At 40.9% G+C, this 21,084-nt stretch overlaps 1 protein-coding gene across 1 annotated transcript in view; it reads left to right on the top strand.

Moving 5' to 3' along the window:
• The window catches only part of Dok5 (docking protein 5), a gene marked incomplete at its 5' end in the record, with an annotated part of 206,608 nt that overhangs the window by 139,839 nt on the left and 45,685 nt on the right, over window positions 1-21,084 (top strand). Inside the window, 3 exons of the mRNA XM_033767084.1 lie at window positions 14,196-14,310; window positions 14,395-14,514; window positions 17,119-17,308. Of these exons, the coding sequence (XP_033622975.1) occupies window positions 14,196-14,310; window positions 14,395-14,514; window positions 17,119-17,308 (425 nt within the window). The remainder of the gene's footprint in view (window positions 1-14,195; window positions 14,311-14,394; window positions 14,515-17,118; window positions 17,309-21,084) is intronic.

Genomic DNA, 21,084 nt, shown 5'->3' with positions numbered 1-21,084 from the left:
GATGCACAGCATAGTGTCACAGGGAGGAGCATGAGTCAGTGGCCTAGTGCAGAAGTGTGTCCAGGCCAGGCAGAGCAAGCACAGTCTTGGAGCAGAAGTGTGCTTGTCGTGTGGGACAGAAAAGACTGCAAATGAGATGGGTGTCAGAGCCTTCACGATAAGCTAAAATCAGGCTTTCGAGGATGATAAGGTCAATTCTCTATTGGCTTTCTTTCAGTAGAATGTGTTGCTTCAGTATAATGACCTTTAGCAAGGTCATTAGAAGAACGAGGCTGGGTTTGTGGAGTGCTTTGTAGGGGCACTCTGGGAGCTCCAAAGAGCCATCCACCAGATAAGCAGGACTCAATAGGCAGCTTTAGTCTTTGCAGCTAGGGAAAGGGAACCATTTCTCTTAGAGGGACTCAGAGTGTGTGGGAAGAACACACACACAGTTGGAATATATCTTGAGATGAGTGAATCCAAGTTTTTCAGACTGATTTTCAGGCTGTGCCATCCCACATAATCACACACTGGAGCCAAAAAGCACACCACCAACAAGGTAGCCTTCTGTCACTTCCTGCATTGCTCCAGGAAAGGTGAATTGGGCTGCCTTTGCCATCTGCCCTGAGTCTTTAATCACACACTGGAGCCAAAAAGCACACCACCAACAAGGTAGCCTTCTGTCACTTCCTGCATTCCTCAGGAAAGGTGAATTGGGCTGCCTTTGCCATCTGCCCTGAGTCCCTGCTGAAGGGAAGATGCTACATCCCAGGGGGAGCCCCGCTGCTGATGGAATGCCAGTGCCACCAAATGGCCTGAGAAGCAAAGCATCATCCGTAACCCTTCTCAGCGGGTGTCCTCGTCAGCTTTCTGTCGCTGGGACAAAATACCTGACACGTGAAACTTAAAGGAGGAAAGGTTTAGTTTTGACTGACAGTTTTGTGGGTTTCAGTCTGTGGTCACCTGGGTCCAAGGCGGAAATATCACAGTGGAAGAGCATGGTGGGGAACGGCTGCTCGACTCGTGGCATCTGAGCAACAGCGAGCGTAACCACCCAGACACGCTGAGAAGTGTGCTTTACCGGTCTCCTTGGCATCGCTGAAGCCGATCAAGGTCACCGTCACAGTGTGTCCTGGAGATGTCACCAGTGCCTACCCAGGCTTGATGTTCCTCACATTCTAAAGAAGTGTAGTTAGAACTTGCTGTTGTCTTAGCGGCTCTATGGCTGCCTCTGCTGAAATGCCGAGAAGACACTGATGACTGTGTGAAGTCTCAGACGCATGGTGTCCATCCAAGCAGGCTACAGCAGAGGACAGCCACTCTCCGACAGACCGACCCAGTGGAGCACTGAGGAGGAGGAGGCTGTCCACTGTACAAAGGCAGTGTGGTGGACATTCACGTCAGCTAAACGTGCACAATACGTTGTAGAGAGTTGAGCATGTTCATCTGATGAAATCTGTAGTTACACATTTTTTAATTAAAAAATGATAATAGTGATTCTAGTAATAGTCAGGATCTGTGTTTTTGGATGTATTAAAAAAACAATGTGGGAGGGAAACAGGAAAAAAAAACATGTTCGTCAATATTTGTCTTAAATCTGGCAGTCGTACTTGTGAGTGTGTGGAGTCCCATGGACAAACTGGAGAGGTTAAGCGGAACAATACTGTGATGCAGAGAGAGCCTTCTCTGGATGCTAAGAGTGTTCCTTGCCGTGCGGTTGCAAAACAGGATGTTTACATGATGTCCAAGCATCACCCACTCCTATTACAAATGGGGAAATTTGTGTTTTTCTATGGAGAGAAATAGCAGCTACCACACCATGCTCAAACCCAGCCTCTCTAAGGTAAGGATATTCTCACATGGCCCTGAACCCTTCTTGCTGGTGGTTTCTGTGTCTGGAGATTCTACCAACCATACATGGAAAACAGTAGAAAATATTACATGGATTCTGGCAAATAGAGCAGAATTAGGCCTATGGCAGTTGTGCTTGAAAGTGTACAGGCTCATTTTCTTTTCACTGTTGCCCAAATCCTAAAGTATAGCAAATATTTACATAGCATTTACATTATAGATGGCATTATAACCTAGAGATGATTTAAAGTTTGCAAAAGGAACGGCACGTGTGTAGGTTTTATGCCAATAATGTGTCATCTTGTATAAGGATCTTGAACCACCAATTTCCTGCTCATTCGGCTGGAGGGTGGCCTTCGTATTCTGAAGACGCAGCGTGACATCCACAACATCACTTATAAAATATTCTTAACGAAAACATTTATCTGAATCTCACCGAAGCATACAGCTGTTTGCTTTCTTTGCTTATTACTGAGGTACTGTGGAGAAGAGCCAGGGCCTCACTCACGCTAGGCAAGTGCTTTTTGAGCTACACTTTCATCTAAACTTTCACAGGTGGCTACTGCTTAGCGGTCAGGGGACATAGGGGAAACAGCCACATCTGGAATGTGGAGCATTCTATGAGAAAACAGACGTGATCTTTTCTAAGACAAATATTAGCACATTTACAAAATGCAGGGGACCCTTCTGATTAGAAGAAGGAAGAAAGGCAACACAAAACCTCACTGGGCCAGAACTGGAGCGACCCAAGTCAGCACAGACAAGAAACTCTTGTGAACTTTGTGTGTAAGATGTAAATCAGATGATACAAAGCATTCTTGCCTGTTTTATTAGTTGTGTGGATAGCACTGAAATGATGTGGGTGAATGCTGTGATTTGTTAAGAAATATTTGTTGGAGCTGTAAAGATGACCTTTATGAATGCCTGCAATTCACTTGCAAACATTTTGGCCATTTATATGTAAAGATAGAGTTAAAGCAAGGAAAATCAAGGTGATACTTAATAATATTGATTTAGCAATGCTGCTGTTCATTGTATCCTTTCAGTATTTCTGTGTTTAATAATCTTCAAAATAAAACTTTGGAAAAGAAAATCATTTCTGGATAAAGGTTTAGAAGACAAAAAACAAAGACAATCATATTTTTGTGAAACATTAAAGGAATTTGAATAAAAGAGGGATGAAATAATTCTTAACATATCACTCATAAAAATTAGTTCAAAGAAATTTAATAACTACACCAAAAAAAAACATTCAACGGAATATAAATACAATTATCCAAATATAATTTTCTTCATAGTTGAAAGGTTTTGTAAGTCATACGTGTGAAATGAATGCAAACGAAAATTTAAAAGTAAAACATTCATCCCCATAACTGAATACTGAACAGAAACCAAAACTTGTATGTGTTCGTTACATGGATGACTCCCCCATACCTGGTTTTCATTGAAAGAATGCAGGTGTTGAAAATGTGGCATGATTCCATTTATGTAGTTTTGAAAAGGCAGAGTTAGTCTGTGGTGACAAGGGTCAGCAGTGGTTTTCTTTGTGCGGGAGTGAGCAGGAAGAGATGGTATCGATGGAAATTGTTTGCAGATGCTGATCCGGGTGGAGGCTGCACAGACGTGTACAGGGGTGGACATTCAGCAGACCACAGTCTTGAGCTTCCTGTTCTGTACCGGATGTGCTCTTACCTGCAGGTCCCGACTGGTGGATTTCTCTGCTCATTGTGCCTGGCAGAATTTCACGTGCGTGGAAAAGGTGCCTCTGGGTGCCACGTGTACCTACTTCCAAGCAAGTGTATAGAAGACCTGAATTTTCTTCATTATTTTAAGGTTCAAGTAGGAAAGATGAATTTAGCTCCAATTACCTTCTCGTGAGTGGACAAATCCTTCATTCTTACTTGGAAAAGTGATTGACATTCTGTGCTTTCTCTCTCCCAAGGGATACATTTTAAAAGACTTTTAAAGCTTATTATTTGCAGAAATATCTTTTCATCTATTATATCCAAAACGGCCTACATTTTCAGTTGTGTTTATTTACCTAGCTAGCCATTTACTCATTCATTTCTTATACTGCTTATTTTCTAAGGAGAGCACTCAGTATAGTATTAGGAAAAGCACAGTCATTTAGAAGCCAGAAGTTCCAGAGTTGTACGTAGCTCCACCTTTCTGTTTTATTTGTGAAATCATAATTACTTCTTTGATTCTTATTCTATTCCTCTCTGTAATTTGTTTAATCGTAGTACCAAGGCTGTTAGATTGTCCACATAGCTTAATATCACATTGTAACTGTTTGGTGTTTAGTGGTTGATTAAAACAAGTGGGCTTCCTTCTTCTGAGAACTGGATTTATAAGTCACTGTTGGGACCAATAGGTGGAATTCATGTCTTCATGTAAATAGACTCGTTCTACTTCTGTAAAATGTGATACTGTGTAAGATTTCCTTTGAGAAAATTTTAAGACATCCAAACAATTCAATTACTAAAATAGAACCCATAACCGATGTTCCAGTAGTGTTTCCTGATTACTATTTAGTCGGCAAATCTAGTCTCCTTCATAAAAGAAGCTGTATTGTTATATTAATTTGACCATTGAAAGAAAAACTATGCAAGTTGTTGGCAAAAAGGATGTTGAACAGGGCAGGTTAGACAACATGTGCTGTCGCAGTACTTACAGGCCTTGGTGGCACACAACAACATATTCTGTGTGATCTCTTGCCTTTGACATATGAGGGGTCTGCGTTGGCCGCTGATGTACCAAGCCCAGATGGCTTAGCTTAACTTGTTTGAGACTCACCTGTCTGCTCCCAGACCCAGGGCAGAGGAGAATCTTGTTCCCATGGTGGAGGGATGAAGTCCAATAAGAGAAGAATTACCTAATTACACCTGCATGTGAAAGGGGTCTTCCTAAACATAGCTTAGCTCACGTTTTGTTGCCCGGAGTAAAAAGTGTGGCCAAGTCCAAAGTCAGGACAGAGTTCCACGTGTTGGGAGGCAGGGAATCCGTGTGAAGGAATAATCTGTGACAAAAAACGAAAGTTGCTGTGAACCATGGAATTTGCCTATGATTTGATTTAAATGCCTACAAATTAGAGAATCATTTTTCCAATGCTTATTTTTACCCCATCTTTTCCAATCCCTGTGCCCAGAAATATCCTTTATGCATAAGAAAACGTCCTGAGACTTCATTGTGTTTTGCCAGTTGAATGCTAAGAAGCCACTATCTCTTTTTGAATTGTGTTATTCCATGATAATGCCTGTAAGAAATGAGCCCAGCATAGCCAAAAGCTGCACAAATATGTAGTTAGCCTGGGCTATTGAAAGTTATCACCAAATTGGTGGGGGGAAATCAAACATTTCAAATGATCTACTATTGGGATTTGTCATACAGATGTTTCAGGTCTTCTTTGACAGATTTTACTTCCATTTCAAGAGCAAGATCTCAGGGGTTCATGATCTTAAATATGTTCTGGAAAAAAGAAAAGAGAGCAGAGGAGGTCACATAATTAAATTGAAATAACAACCAGATCAAAGCCCACAAAATAAACACATTATTTTAATTTTCTAAACTGGTCTGATAGGGTTTTCACATGGATATTATATAAAAGGGCAGATTCAAATGCTCAACCTCAATGTATGTGCATGATAAATCACAAAGCTTGACTTCTCTTCCTTTCCTGCTAACATAACCTTTCCGATGGTAATGAAATTGTGTAACTGGATCTCCTGTTCCACCTCTCTTTGCAACAGTTCTGTGATCCTTTAAGTCATAATTCTCAGAGGTATTTCAGGTTTTGGTCATGAAGTTTCATCTTCCTTCTTCTTTGGGAAATACAGTTGTGAAGTGGGCAAAAAGGCACAAAGAAAATAAATGGCGCTCCTCAGTCAGCAGACCTTCTTCGGGAGATCAGTGAGAACCAAGGATCTGCCCTGTTTCCATTGAAATCTACTGTCATGCCCCTGGTAAGAAAATGAGAATTTTTCTGAGTGATTTTACGGCCTTATTGGCTATCCCCAGAGTTCTGGCCTCAGTAGGAACCTAAAAGGAAAAGTCATTTTATAATGGTAGAATCTACTGTCGTGCCTCTGCTAAGAAAATGAGAATTTTTCTGAGTGATTTTATGGCCTTATTGGCTATCCCCAGAGTTCTGGCCTGAGTAGGAACCTAAAAGGAAAAGTCATTTTATAATGGTAGAACTAGGTGAGTAGCAAAAGATTTATGATGTTTTCATAATTTTCAGTCATTACTATCCATTCATTAAATTTTGTCATACTCAATATTTCTTTCATATTATGCTTTAAAACAGTAAAGTTTTTTTTTGTTTAACTAAATTTACTGTAAGAGAAAAATTTATTGCTATTATTAATAGAAACCCAGTACCACTTGCAATGAACAGAAACTGCCAGTGGAAAAGGATCTTACATTATGGATGCTTTTTTTCGGTTGTGCGCGCACGTGTGTGTGTGCGTACATACACACACACACACACACACACACATGGTGAGATCTAGCCTATTAGCAGAGTTTTTAGCTGTACTTGTAGGGATCCTACCTAGAGCCTCGAGTATGCTAGACAAGGACAAGCACTCTGCCACCAAGCTAAATCTCTGGCCCTGCTTAACCCCACTTCTCCTGTCTGCTTTTATGAGTTTTAGGCTTTGTTTACTTGACGGAAGAGGAATTATTCCATCCTTACCCTTCTGTGGCAAGCTTGTGTCATGCAGTATAGGTCTTCAAGACTCACCACATTGCATCATATGACAAGATGCTGTGTACATAACAAATTTTTTTATCCATTCATCTGTTGATGGGCATTGCCCCTCTCTTGGCTATTGTGAATAGTGCTGCCATAAATAGAGAGGTGCAAGTATCTCTTCAAGATCCATTCTGCAGTTCTTTTGATAATTAACTCAAGTGGGATTGCTAGAGCATATGGCAGTTCTACTTGTAATTTTTTGGAAAAATCTCCATACTCTTGTCCATCTTTGCTGCATCACTTCACATTTTCACCACCGAACCCATGGCATTCCAGTTTCTCCACATCTTCACTGACAGTATTTATCTCTGTGTTATTGGTCATAGCCATCCTAATAAGTGGGATACTTCATTGCTGTTTAGAGTTGTATTTCCATGAAGATTAGTGGAGCTTAGAAGGTTTTCCTATAGTGCATTGCATGCCTGTTTTGGAGAGATGACATTTCAAACCCTTTACCAACTTTATTTGCCTTCTTTCTGTTGAGCTCTAGGAGTATTTTGAAGATTAGCTCCTTGTCAGATACATGGTTTGCAATATTCTGTCCCACATTAAAAGTGTTGTGAATGAGCAATTTTGTGTTGGTTCTGATCTTAAGAGAAAGCTCTCAGTTTTTCACTACTGAGTATGCTGTCAGATATAAACTTTTCATATGTAACCTTAATTATATGGAGTTAATTTATTTATATTCTGAGATGGTTGACTTTCTATGAAAGGGTGTTAGTTTTTGTCAGATGCTTTCTCTGAGCATCTGCTGAGGTGAATCTGTGACTTTTATCCTTTGTCTGTCATTGTGGTTTATTACATTGATCGAATTTCAAATGTTGAATCACCCTTGTGTCAAGAGATGAATTCCACTTGATCATGCTCTATCATCTTTTTAAATAAGTTCTTAAATTTAAGAAGATTGAATTCATAGCAAATATCCTTTCCAAACACAATGGAATGAAATTATAAATCAGTAGCAGAAGGAAAATTGAAACATTCACAGCTATGTGGAAATGAGAATGTCAACACACATTTCTTCTTTGGGCTGTGAGTCACTTTGGGATTCTATATCTAATGGGAACAGTTACAGCTAAGTGAGTTCTAATGTGGAAGTAGATTAGGAAATTTTGTTAGCAAAACGTTTATGGTTCCAGAGAAGGAGAGATTGGCTAAAAAATAAAGATTGGTGAAATCGCCATATTTGCAATTAGGTTATCAGGACTAATCATGGTACACAGGGCAGGAAATATATGAGCAATCTATGAAAGGAGGCAGGGCTCTCTCTTCAGTGGGCCAGATGAGGAGAGGTGACTTATGCTTGGTTGTTGTCTATGGAAACTGAGGCTAATTACCTTGGATAGAGAGGCAATTTACTTCAAGCCTATGGAGGAGCTCCAGAGTCATGTTTTGGATGGGCCTTTGCTCCTCCAAAGATTTAACTAGTGGTCACTGATTGATTGTCTCTAGTCATTCCACTTCTGGAAAGGATCAACTTATCCCTCACCTCCCAATGTCTGTGAGGGGACAACCTGATTCTTTGTGGAAAAGAAGGTAATCCCTACACCAGCAAGGTTCATGAAGAGGAAAGGGAGCACAACACCGAAAAACCTGGACGCTGTGACTCAAAGGAGCAGACATAGATGGGGTCAACTCAGATAGAAATACAGGAGTGTGGACGCTGTGGAAGAATCAAGGAACTGTGCTATTGGGCCTAGAATATGGTACCTGGATTTACTTCCCACATAGCTTAGGGAAATAACAGTGTAATTCATACATAGGGATTCGTATGTTATTTTAACGGAGCCACCTCATTGTCTAGAACATACCTTGCTAAACAAAATTTTGAAATGCAGCATCAAATGTTGTAAACTCATGTTCAGTACAGGGCTACTCTTATTCAATCACTGGGGTGTATAGATGTGCACCTATTCCTGTAACATATGTGATTCTAGTGTAAGAGAGTACAGAGACATATATTCTTGTATGAGGACAGGTGAGGAGGACTAAGAGGCTGTGTAGACTATGCTCTGTGCTTCTCTTTCTATTACTGCATTTTCTCTTACATGCCAGCATTGCACTTTCACCTAGAGACAAAAGACAGAAAACAAAGCAACAATATGAGTTTTCATTGAAGGAAAAAATGAAAAAGTGTTAGAGATGTTGATGTGCTTAGGTGCATCTTCTTTACCTAGCTTGATGAGGAAGGTACGTGGACAGATGCAGGCAAGCTGCGTGGTTGGCTTGTTCTGAAATGTACATGTCAAGGGCAGGTGCAGTGCTAAATCCTGTAAGCAAAGCCCCTGCCAAGCAAATTTGCTATCGAGGCAGGATCTTTGCCCTTACATCTCCTTTGTCTGGAGGGCCTGGAACCAGTTGTTCACCTGATCTATCCTGTCATGGTGTATATGTGGATGTCCATGCAAAGCCTCAAGCTTTCATAGATGGGGTTTGGGCAGGTAATAAGAGCTGGGGTGCTTGATACTCATCAGTGGATTAATCCATTTGTGAGTTTGTAGCTAACTGTGATGTTGGGTGGTGAAGCTTGGTTGGGGGAGGTGGTCACTGGGTGTGTGGCCTCCATGGGCTTATATCCTTCCCTGTCTTCCCTTCTCCCTCTCTGCTTGCTGATTACCATACCATAACCAAGCCTCCTCTGCGAGGCCTCTGTCAGGCCACCCAGCCTTGGAGCCAGCTGACTGTAAGCTGAAAGCTGTACAGACTGAGCCAAAGTCAACCTTTCCCCTTTAATTTGTGTGTGTTAGATTTTGTGCCACAGCAATGAGAAAGTGATTAAGACATGCTCCTTCCCACTTCATGAGCCTCTCAAGTTCTCTCTTCAGGAAGGGCCTCCTCGACCCCTTATGCAATAGCAAAATTCCCGTGCTCCGAATAAACCCTTTTACACAGCTTTCTTTTTCCTCATAGCATTTTCTTATCCTTACATAGTAAAAGTTTCTTGTTGACTTACTAAAAACTAAAGTTCCAGAGAACAGAAAAAAAAAGAAGAAAAAGAAAAAGAAAAGAAAGGAAGAAAAGAAAAGAAGAAAAAGCTGGGCATGCAGTATACACCTATAATTTCAGCACTGGACAGGCTGAGACAAGAAGATTGCTGTGAGTTCTAGGCCAGCCTGGGCCACATAGTGAGTTTAAGGCAAGCTAGAAATACATAGCAAGACTCTGACTCAGAAAAACCACCACCACCACCACCACCACCACCACCACCAACAGCAACAAAAACAACATGCAAAAAAACCAAAAACCAAAGCCAAATCATGCAAACAACCCCCAGTAACCTGAATAGTACTTGACACAAAGTAGATAAATATATAACTAAGTAGTAAATAAGCAGAAATAAACATTCTGGTGAATGGATGGATGCTTTGAAGATTGCTGTAGAAGGACTTGCATTCGTGCTTATGTGGTTCCCTCCCTGAATATTTTTACTATTTGAATAATTATTTCATATATGAACTTACACACAAAACATGTAGTACAGATCCAGCTGCTTTAATGAAGGACCAAAATAATGTGAAAAAAACATAGTCCATGTAGAGTTCAGGGAATGCCCATCTGTTTTGTGAAGTAAAGAATAATAAAATCCACAACCTCTGACTCAGGAAGGACTTTGTAGAACCCAGACCTCAGGCCAGCTGAATGAATAATCCCACTCACAAGACTGTAGAATGCATCCGCGTGGAGGTGAGCAGATTCCACCCCATTTCCCATGTCGTTGCTCTTAAGTGAGAGCTTGAGACTCTACCAAAACCTATGGATGCCTCCGAAGTGGTGCTTCTTGGCCAGACTTTTTTTTTTTTTGTTTTCTTCATTGAGTTTATTGGTACATTTTAGGTACACAGTACAGACACATTCATTATTGGAATCTTGTACCTTTACATGACAGGTCTTGGTTCTCATTGTTTCCCCTGTCCCTGCCCTCCCTTCACCCCTCCTCCCCTCCCCATTTACAAACACTTTATTTCCATTTTCTCATATTTTTTCTTTTCCCTTATTACTTTTCCTCTACCATTTCCACTTTCCCTATACCTTTAGCCCTTTTCTTTCTATTTCTCATTGTCAATTATCTCATTAGGATCTTATGCACTATTATAGTTTTTCACACCAGAGAAAGTATTTGATATTTATACATGTGTGACTTATTTATTTCACTTAGGAGTATATTCTAAATATGTATCCATTTTCCTATGAAAGACTCTAATTTCTCATTTTTTATGGCTGAGTATTACTCCCTTTTATAGAAAAAACACATCTTTATCCAGTTTCCAACTGATGGGCAAATGGGCTGTTTCCAAGTTTTAGCTATTACAGACTGTTCTGCTATAAATATAGGTGTGTATATATCACTGTGATATGATTCTTTTAATTCTTTTGGAAAGATGCCTAGCAGAGGGATGGCTGGGAACATCTAGTCCCAGCTCTTTGAGGTATCTCCATATTGATTTCCATAGTGGTTGCACCAGTCTGCATTGGCCAGACTTCTTTAGCAAAGAAATATTAGAGCATAGAGCCTGCTTTGCTTTTGTCATTTGTAATATGAAATGAAAAAGGAATAGATTTTATAAAAGTTGTATGTGACTTACAAAACCCCTGCCAATGTTAGTTATAATTGTTGCTTTGGCACATATTTAGAGGAACGACCTGCTAAGAGTAAGTGTAGGTTGCAAGCCTTTTATCTGAGTAGTGTGTATGTGTGCGTGTGTGTGCGCACTCATGCATGTGCATACTTCTTCATGCCTGGCTCTGAGCTAGGCACAGACAGTTGCTTTGGAACCTGTGGTTGTTTGACGTGTAAAATCACGATGCTGCCTACTCTGTGAGCATTCATTGCCTGAGCAGGGGTGTTGTGTGGCTTATTACCTAAACCAATTTCCAAAATGGGTAATGGTGTTCTGACTCATACAATTCCCCCTGCATTTCCTGACCGTTTTGAGTGACTTGTAGCTTCCTGTTCTCCCTTAATGGAGATGTAATGAAGTGACGTATTTCAAAGTTGGGGCTGTGTTTCAGGCTGGAGTGGGCCGCTGTTCAGCAGTGTCTCAGGAGAGGGTGGTCATGAAGCTCAGCAAATGTGTGTCCTGCCTCTGACCTGGTGACAAGAGAGAGGCCTTCAGATGGGAGTTGATTTGGAGGGGCTGCAGATCTTCTCAGCTGGAGTTTTTCAGCATTTGTCATTCGTATTTCCTATGCTGTAGGAGCCCCAGCTTCAGGATGGTTTGCTGGGTTCATGTGTCAGCCCCTCTACATCTTAGCCAGGAACTGATTGCATAACTTTAACCTATCTCAGCCTCAGTTTCCTCATCCGAAAAATGCTGATAATAGCAATGCCTATTGCCAGGGTTTCCATGAAGATCAAATGGGATGTTGTATATGAATACTAAGCACAGGGCGTGGTGTGTGTTGGGGCTCAGTAAACGCTGGCTCTCAGTGTGCCTGTCTCTTCACCGATGTGGTCTGTCAAGAAGCCTTTGCCAGGTGATTCAAGTCCACTTGGGAGCTGGGGGGATAAATAGATGAATGACAGCCACAGAGGATAAGGTTGAGCACTCTGTGTCACACACAGAAGTGTGGAGATGCACGTAGTCAACATATATCGAGGGCAGGACGAACTTCCCAGAGGAAGTAGGCTGAAAGGAAAAGGCACATTTTCCCGGAGGGAAAACGCAGGACAGAGGCATTCATCTTGCAGAAGCTCTGTGTCAGTAAACTTGTGGATGACTTTGCTCTCATGCTCAGAGAATCCATGTGAATCTATCGAATTCTCCCTTATGAAGCAGGCTTTGTATCAGACTCGGGCGACGCAAAAGTGAGCAGAGAGATAAATCCTGCCGAGTGGGACTTTCACTCAAGGCACCAATAACTTATGTAGCCATGGGAGGGTCACTAAGGGCAACGCAGGGTGTCACTGAGTGGCACCGCTTCTAGACTGAATCGATGTGGGGGTGGGGTTTCCAGGGGTGCTTCTGGGGGTGACAGATTTAAACGAAGACCTGTAAGGTGAGTAGGAATGAGGTAGGGAGAGAGCAAGGAAAACTCTGTGCTCGGGAGTCATGGGCCTTTTGGGAGCTGAATAAGATCCCCAGCTTGTCTGGGACACAGAAAGCCCAGGGAAGGTAGCACAGGGTAGAGTGTGTGCCGAGATGGGGAGAGGGGAGACGGCAGGGTCACGATGGGCATTTGGACCAAAGGATTGGAGCATCTGTGCTGAGTGCAATGGGAAGTCTTTGTAGTTTAATTTCACGCATGGAAATGCCAGGATTAGCCTTATACTTTTAAAACATCCTCCCCTGCTTGAACAGTGAATTACTGGGTTGAAAATGGAAGTAGGAGAACAATCAGTACTTGTGAGATGACAGGGGCTTGCCCTGGGGAGGTGGCACAAAAATAAACAAGGTTAACTGCTGCATCTGGCAAGGTCTGAGGCACCCGCGGTAGTTGATGTGGTGAGCTTCTGAGGAGTACTGTGCTACTTCACCCTAAGACATCTGCTTTTCTACTGCACAAAGGGCCGATGGAGACGAAGGAGCAGGGAAAGGAAATAACCAGGTTAGCATGTGCATGGAGGACTTGTATTTCTGTGCCCACCTCCTTCTTGAGCCAGGCAGGCAGTTATTGGATTTGGAGTAACAGCTGGGAGAAGGGCCCAGTATCACTGCAGGCAAAGATTGATGGGCAATAGATTCTTTTGAACAGCAGCATAAGAGAGAGATATATTACGGGGAGGTTAAACTTGCCAGTGTGAAAGGCTTATTTATCCTGTAAATTCTCACCCTGAAGCCACCCTAAATCTTCTTTCTGGCAAGACCCAAATATGCCACTGTTCAAGGGCAGCCGCAGGTCCCCTCAGCACTGTCACTGTGTTTCACACCCTTGTGGGAGGGGAGAGGCTTAAACAGTACCAAAGGGACCAGTGGGGGACAGCTTTCCCACTGGTAGGAACAGGGCAGTATTCTCAGGCTCTAACAGAGGGCCATAACCACAGAGAAGCTCAGGGAAAACTGGAGACAGTGAAGGCACAGACGCCATTGAGCAGCTAGGAGGAGATCTGAGAGAATGAAGCTATTTAGGAAATGAGGTTAGCTATGACCGTGTGACAGAATGTATGATTTGACCCTCAAGCAGGGGTTCATGTTTGAGACTCCTCTACGTCTGGCTGACAAGAAGAAATAATTCCGTGACCCCCTGGATGCCCCGCCCTCTTCTGTGGGGTTGTTCAGAAGGGGGGTTGTCTTGGGAAGAGCTAGGAGTTGGCTGAGGACTCCACAGTGAGGGAGACAGTCTTGAGAACTATTGGTGAGCTAGAGTCTTTTGGGCAACCAAAAAATTATTAGAAAAACTAAAACAAGTTCTCTACCTTCGTGAAGTTTCAAGTTTACTCCGCTTACTATCCTTTAGGAAATTTAATGAGGAAAGATCATTTGTAAGCCTTGCTATGTATTAAAGACAAATCCGATTCCCTTAAACAGCTCTTTGCTTTCAAACCTACGGGCAGTGTTCTGTGATGCTCTGTTTGACATGAGACGTGTGTGGCCTCGGCTCTGGTGCAGTAGGTTACGAACATGCACGCAGGAAGTGTGACCGAGCTTCCTTCCACTTACCCCTTTTTCAGGTTACGGAACTGAACAATGTGAAGAACGTAGCTCGGTTGCCAAAAAGCACCAAGAAACACGCCATAGGGATTTACTTCAACGACGATACCTCCAAGACTTTTGCTTGCGAGTCAGGTTTGTCTGCGGTGGCGGGGCTGTTGTTCATAGCTTTTGGGTGGCTGCTGAGCGTACTGGTTAATCTCTTGGCCCTTTCTACAGATCTTGAGGCAGATGAGTGGTGTAAAGTCCTGCAGATGGAATGTGTAGGGACACGGATCAATGATATCAGCCTCGGAGAGCCTGACCTACTAGCTACCGGCGTGGAGAGAGAACAGAGTGGTAGGGACAGGAAATTCTCAGCTTCTTTTTCTATACAGTTCTGCCCCATATGATAAAACATAGGTCATCTTCAATATGCAAAGCTTTTGAATTATAAAAATGCATAAAGAAAAACCAAAATAACTTTTTGCGGAATGTACAACTGCTGTGAACATTGCAATGTATTTTTTTCATAGTATCTTTTCCAGTGTGTATGATAAAAGTGTCTACATCAATAATTTTGAGGAACCTGCTGTTGGTCAGATTAGCAAAAGATGCTGTACGGGTAGTAGATTACTACATGTTTGCAGCAGTATCATGGCATAGATATTGCTATTTCCCTGGTTTTGTAGAGGAGGAAACAAAAGTTTCCCAGGACCCAATGCTTTGCTCCAACTCTAGTAGCTGTTTGTGTTGGCTTCCAGACAGTGCTCTTGAGCCTGTATTTACAACGCACAAATTTTAAAGCATAATGGCTTTCTGTCTTGCCGTTTCACTTAAAATGTTATTGAAAGCTTTCCAATGCTTTTAAAAGGCTTTCACATTCATGAATGTTTCATCGAGTTTGAACCCACCTAAAAATCTGTGTTTTCTTGGAGCCAACTCAGTTTAACATGCAATCTAGGAATGCATTGTCTTAAATAAAGGAATGCATTGTCTTAAATAATAATGTCCAAAATATTCATGAGCATTTTAGTAGAAATCAATGTTGATTTACTGTATGAGCCTGAAATGATTTCTTCATCTTCAAATAGCTGGGCCTTGTGACAGGGCAGATTGGATTCCGAGGTGGTTAGGAAGAAACGGTCCCCTCCCTTGTGGGAGCTGTGCCTTCGCGACACACTTCTAGTCTGTGGCTACACTGCACGCACCATGTGCGCCCTGACCCATCTCCACTGAAGTGTTACTGACCGAGCCTAGACCTGCTGGCCCATGTGGAGGCGCCTCTGCATAGAGTGAGAAATTGAGCCCCAGAGAGGTTGAGCCATTTACCGGGGTCATTCGCCCAGTCCCGGGCCCTCTGCTCTGAGTCATTAGGTCTGGCTAACCCTGGACAGAGAGGCCGCACCCCTCGCCACACGGACGTAAAGAAGACCCTGGATGGGTTTGGGCAATTATTGTGTCATAAAATGCCCCGATCTGCACTTACTTCTCCCAAATTTTATTTGTAAAGCAGTATCCTGATAGCGCTGCGGTGGAATTTTAGAAATGATTATGCCTATGTTCACTTTTCCCATGCTGCTTTTCTGTGTCTAAGTTTCCTCTTTTGGCAAACAGAAGTAAGAATTTCTCCGGCATAAAATTACTAGGCATAGTTATAAAATTCTACCAGGTCTTTTACGGTCTTAATGTTATAACTTCAAGCAATTATAATTAAAATTGCCACTCCCACTGCTATGATTGCTGAATGAGTTACAGTTAATAGCAAATAAATTTGCTTTTAAGCAAATAATTTGGTGATGATCGCTCTTACTTGGTACTTAAGGAGGGCTTTATCCAGAACTCTCAAAAAGGAGAAATATAATCCATTAGGATGCATTTTTTAAAACAAATAATTGTTAATTGACAGCAGTAATATTTGATAATTGGGAGTTAAAATGATTCGGATATTTTATGAACACAATCTTAACATTTCTATTTATTAAACTCAACTAAATTCTATGAAAATGCTAATGATTATGTAAAAGCAGTTGATTCGGAATACTACTAAGATTAAATTGCTAGTGCCACATTATCTTGTCAGCTGTACACAGTCTACCTTAATGATCCTAGGTGGAAATACTTTTGCTCATATATCACTTAGAGAGTTTGACTGTAATTTTTTGTTAATGAATTTTCTAGGAAATATAACAAAAATACACCTGTATTTGTATGTGTCTGTAGTTTGTGGGGATGAATACTTGGTGGTAGGAATTACCAAAATAATAGATTTAGGCTGCTCTTGGCTACATTTTTATAAGCATCTAAACAGGCAAATGAATATTTTTCACCACAGTTGGCAAAAGAAAGCATTTTGTTAAAACTAGTCCAAATAAACCTATTATTTTTTTTCCCAAACTGATGGTCAGTTAAGTGCATAGAATTAGTGTAGAATTTTCTTTAAATAATTTGGGTACAGCTTTATTCATTTAGTTATATAAATTATAAGTTGATTAATAAAACTTTAGTATAATTAGATCCTGTGGCAATTATTTTGCACCTGTATCTTTTATGAACACAAAAAATGTGGGTGTAATTAATGTGCGCTTGGCAGAAAAAATGCTTTTGATCACATTCTGATCATTTCATTGCTTTATTTTCATTGCTTTATTCTTCTATTGGCATACAAAATTTCATCATGAAAATTTAGAAAGTGTTAAATGGTCTTCATCCACGTAGATAAATGTTCAGTGTATGTTGATATCCAGCATGTATTATTATTATTATTATTATGTTACTTAGTAGGGTCTGGGTTTAACAAATCATTTTTTAGGACTGCCCACTTATGAGAGTTATTAATCTTCCTGAATGTTCAGCTAAATCCTAGAACATGAGTTTGAATTCATTTTAAATGCTTCTGTGTCTACAATGTCTTTGATGTTTTATTCCTGGGGATGTTAGACTGACCTTTTGTTTTCCTCCCAGAGAGATTCAATGTGTATTTGATGCCATCTCCTAACCTCGATGTGCATGGCGAATGTGCCTTGCAGATTACGTACGAGTGTATCTGTCTTTGGGATCTCCAGAATCCCAGAGTCAAGCTCATCTCCTGGCCGCTGAGCGCCCTGCGGCGGTACGGAAGAGACACCACATGGTTCACCTTCGAGGCGGGGAGGTGAGTTTCCTGACTTTTCATGACTCTTTTTCCAGATTTTTGTTTGATTTTTTCCAAGCCCATGTTGCTGAGGTTCACATATGAGATCCTCCTAGAGGAACTTCAGAGAGCTGCAATGGTATAACACAAGGGGTGTTGTAAAATCCTTATGTATTCCGCATGGCTTTTTATTTTATTTGTTTGTTTGTTTTCTGAAGAGGATTCTAATATTTCACAGTGTGGCATGAATTTTCATGATACAATTTGATGCCACACTACAAAGTGAAGTTGAACTGAGTCAAAAACTGCTAAAAATTAGGGTACCATATATTGGGTTAAGCGAAGCAGAGGCTGCCTTCTGGCTTTTGGGAGACATCCACGTTATTGTTATTCTATGTATAATTCTGCATCTGCACTAATAGAAGAGAGCAAAACTATGAGGGGCCATTGACATTTTTCAAATTGCATTCATTGAGTCCCATGGATTTTGCTCACAGTGAAAATGACATTAACAGTGACACTAATTAACAACTTAATTCTACACTAGCTTATGGTCACATCAGTGAGGACTCTCAGGACTTCCCAGTGTTCCCTTTGGAGGTAAATGTAGGATTGAGAATTTAAAAGAGTGAGAGAGAGAGTCAACCATATCTGGGTTGATCTCTACTACTAAGGGAGACTCCACTGGGCAGTATCTCATTAGCCTTGACCCCACTTTTCTTCCCTTAGAGTGTGGGCTCTGTTTTTGAAACACAACAGATAATTCTTGTATTTTAAATTTTTAAGTGACTAATTTTAAGAAATACAAGTCCATCTGCATGTGGTCTGAAATTACATTGTAGTGGCAAACAATCCATCAACTTATGATATTAAAACAAAGTTTGTAAAAGTGGATAGTTCTTCTTACAGGAACATGATATTTGATATAAGAAAAGTAAAAATGAAAGTTCCAAACACCACGTAAGACCCTAAATCATGAAAATTATTTAGGTGGCAGGAATCCTCCCTTCAAATTAATTTATTTACTTCATCTTACAGAAAGGCCAACTACTGAAATTTTACTTTTCCAAAAGATGGCCCATTTGATGTTCTTACCATTCTGGCAAGTTTTCAAAATTCCCTTTTCCCATAAACTTCTTCTCTGGCCTCTTTTGTCTTCAAGATCCTAGAAAAAGGTTGGTGACTCTTAGACCACAGAGAAGAATAAAACTTCACCACACTGAAGAATAAAACCTTAGGGCTGGGCATGTAGCTCAGTGGTAGGTGCTGCTGGCCTAGCATGCATGAAGCCCTAATTAAATCCCCAGCACCACAAAAATACCAACCACCCAACCAGATGAAAGTCCATTAATGTTTATAGCAGTGCTCCTCCTTTGTGAGAATTGCCTCTTTGTTCTCTTTAAAAGAAAAAGACTTAGAGGAACGTAGGAATTTACTTAGACAGGTATATTTCCTCTTTGAATCTCAGAAAATTTTAATTTTTTAATTATTATAAATCATCAGTCATCGGAGTACTAACGATAATCAGGAAAATCTGGATTTAAAAGTGCTTATAATATAAATAGATGTTTCTATTATCTATTCATTCCCTAAAAATTTCCAGTCATGTTTTCTGTTGATACATATTAGAATTTTGTATTGTTTGGGATTTTTTTTTTTGCCTGCTATAGGAAACACTTAATGAAACACTATAGTTATTATTATTAGTAGCAGTTGCAGTAGCAGTAGGAATAGTAGTATTTTGCTGTTGAGGGGTTAGGGCTTTTATTCCAAGTCTCACACATACTACTAGGCAAATGCTGTACCACTGAGCTATATCCCCAACTCAAACATTAATATTTTAAATTGTTCTTTAACTTCCTATTTGTAGGAAATAGTAATACGAAAATTGCATGATCTGGTGGTAATATTTGAGAACCAAAATCTAAAAATCTAAGTAAACTTCTATAGTATCTCATGACTACTTGAAGCTTTTTTTTTTTAATTATCGCATTAATTTTCCAGGTATAACGTAAATACTACTTAGGTACTCCAAAAAGTTCAATTCTTATTGAAAGCTAGTAGGACTGCCAAGATCTCAGAGATAATTTTAAAACTTTTTTTTGTAAGAAGCCATAAATAATTGTAAGCAGGTGTATTTGGGTCTGTGCATGTGTGTATGTGTGTTGGGGGGGGTTACAGAATGGAATTGTGCTCATATTTTGTAAATGTTCCTTGGACTTCCCTGTGGACACTAGGATAGAAGGGCAGATGTCTATGTGGGAAGATACTGAGGTAGCTCAGGTGAAGGAAATGGTAGATGAAAAATAAAGATATATTGGGGGCATAGATTCCAGAATCATTTCAATGGTTTCTGACCAAAAGCTGTGAAGTTCTGACTTAGAAAATGAAAATGTTTTACTCCATGACTTTGATGGCTTCTTCATGAGCTGTCCTTTTGGGAATTTTGTTCGTGAATTCCAGCAGTCAGATGGTTTGAAGAGCTACAGCCCAGGACCGTGTAGTATTGTGGCTCCGGGGTTATAGAAATGCAGCCCCTTTGCTGGTGTTGAGTAGCATTCTTACTTAGCAGCCATGCTTTGCAAGGTTGATTCAAGCTAGGAACTGAGAAGAAAGAAGTGCCCAGATTGTGCTCGTAGACCTCACTCATTTTTCAAACGTCATGTTGTAAAGAGGGGTCTAGATGTTTTTTAGTAGCCTTTGACCTTAGACAGAGTGCTGAGCTCCTTTGAAGTTTTTCTGAGTAATAACTTCCTTGCCAGGTCATTCTAGGTAAAAGCAGTGATAGCTGCAGTTGATCCGGAATGGTGCTAGGCTTCTGAGTAGCATCTTTCACACTCTCTTATGCTTGTTTTGGAACAGCTCTTGGGCTTGCAGGATCAGACAGGGTGAAGGACAAGGTAAAATTAGAGCTTCATATTTTTCCTGAAATGCAAATAAAGATGAATTTTCATAGTTGCCATCAAGATGCTCAGGATAATAAGATCATTTCGTGTTCCTCCAAGCGTGAAAGCTTCATATCTACTGTACTTTATTGGTGAAGATAATTTTTTTCCTTGGCTATTTTTGGATGTATTCAAAACAAGGCAATTTCATATTAACTAATGTAATGTTTTCCTCTCTTGCATCAAGAGATGAGCAGGAGCTGACTCACTCCAGGGAAACGGTTTTCATATTCCCAACATGCATCTGCAAAGCTTTTAGACTGTCCTGCTTTAGAACACGGGGAATCTTCTTCCCAAAGACCCCAGGCAAAGTTAGGCTGACCTTTAGCCCACCCCTGCTCAGTGGTGTCTTTTAAACCGCCAAAGCAGACACTGAGGCACGTGTCATAAACTGGACTGGACAACGGGAGGACATGAAGTAAAATTCTGCCGCATCCTGGCTGTAGCAACAATGGGAACTGAGCTTCCATTGCCAGTATGAAATGGGATCAGCATGTGACTTATCACACCACATTGCTGCAAAGATCAAATAAAGGGATGTGTGAAGTACAGGGCATAATGCGTGGCAAGTAGGCAGCTGTTGAATCAACCCAATTGACGCAGAAAAGGAATTCACTAGCTTACTTCCCTCGGGTCCTCAAGAAGAAGGATGACTTCCGGCTTGGTGTGAGTCAGTGTCCTAGCGACGACCTAGGTTTCGTTTGAGAACCCTTTTTCTTCTAAGGCATAGTCATTCTGGCTCCCAAAAGTGACTTCCGGGAGCTGTGAGGTCTTTGCACCTAGCAGCCAACAGAAGAGAGAAAAGTTACCAGCCTGTGATGAGTACTGCGTTCAATATTTCTTTTGCGCTCT

This window comes from Fukomys damarensis, unplaced genomic scaffold (assembly GCF_012274545.1).
Source record: "Fukomys damarensis isolate Sample0158 unplaced genomic scaffold, DMR_v1.0_HiC HiC_scaffold_22, whole genome shotgun sequence".
Classification (NCBI taxonomy): domain Eukaryota; kingdom Metazoa; phylum Chordata; class Mammalia; order Rodentia; family Bathyergidae; genus Fukomys; species Fukomys damarensis.
The sequence above is the reverse complement of the archived record's forward strand: the minus strand, read 5'-3'. Positions and strand labels throughout refer to the sequence as shown.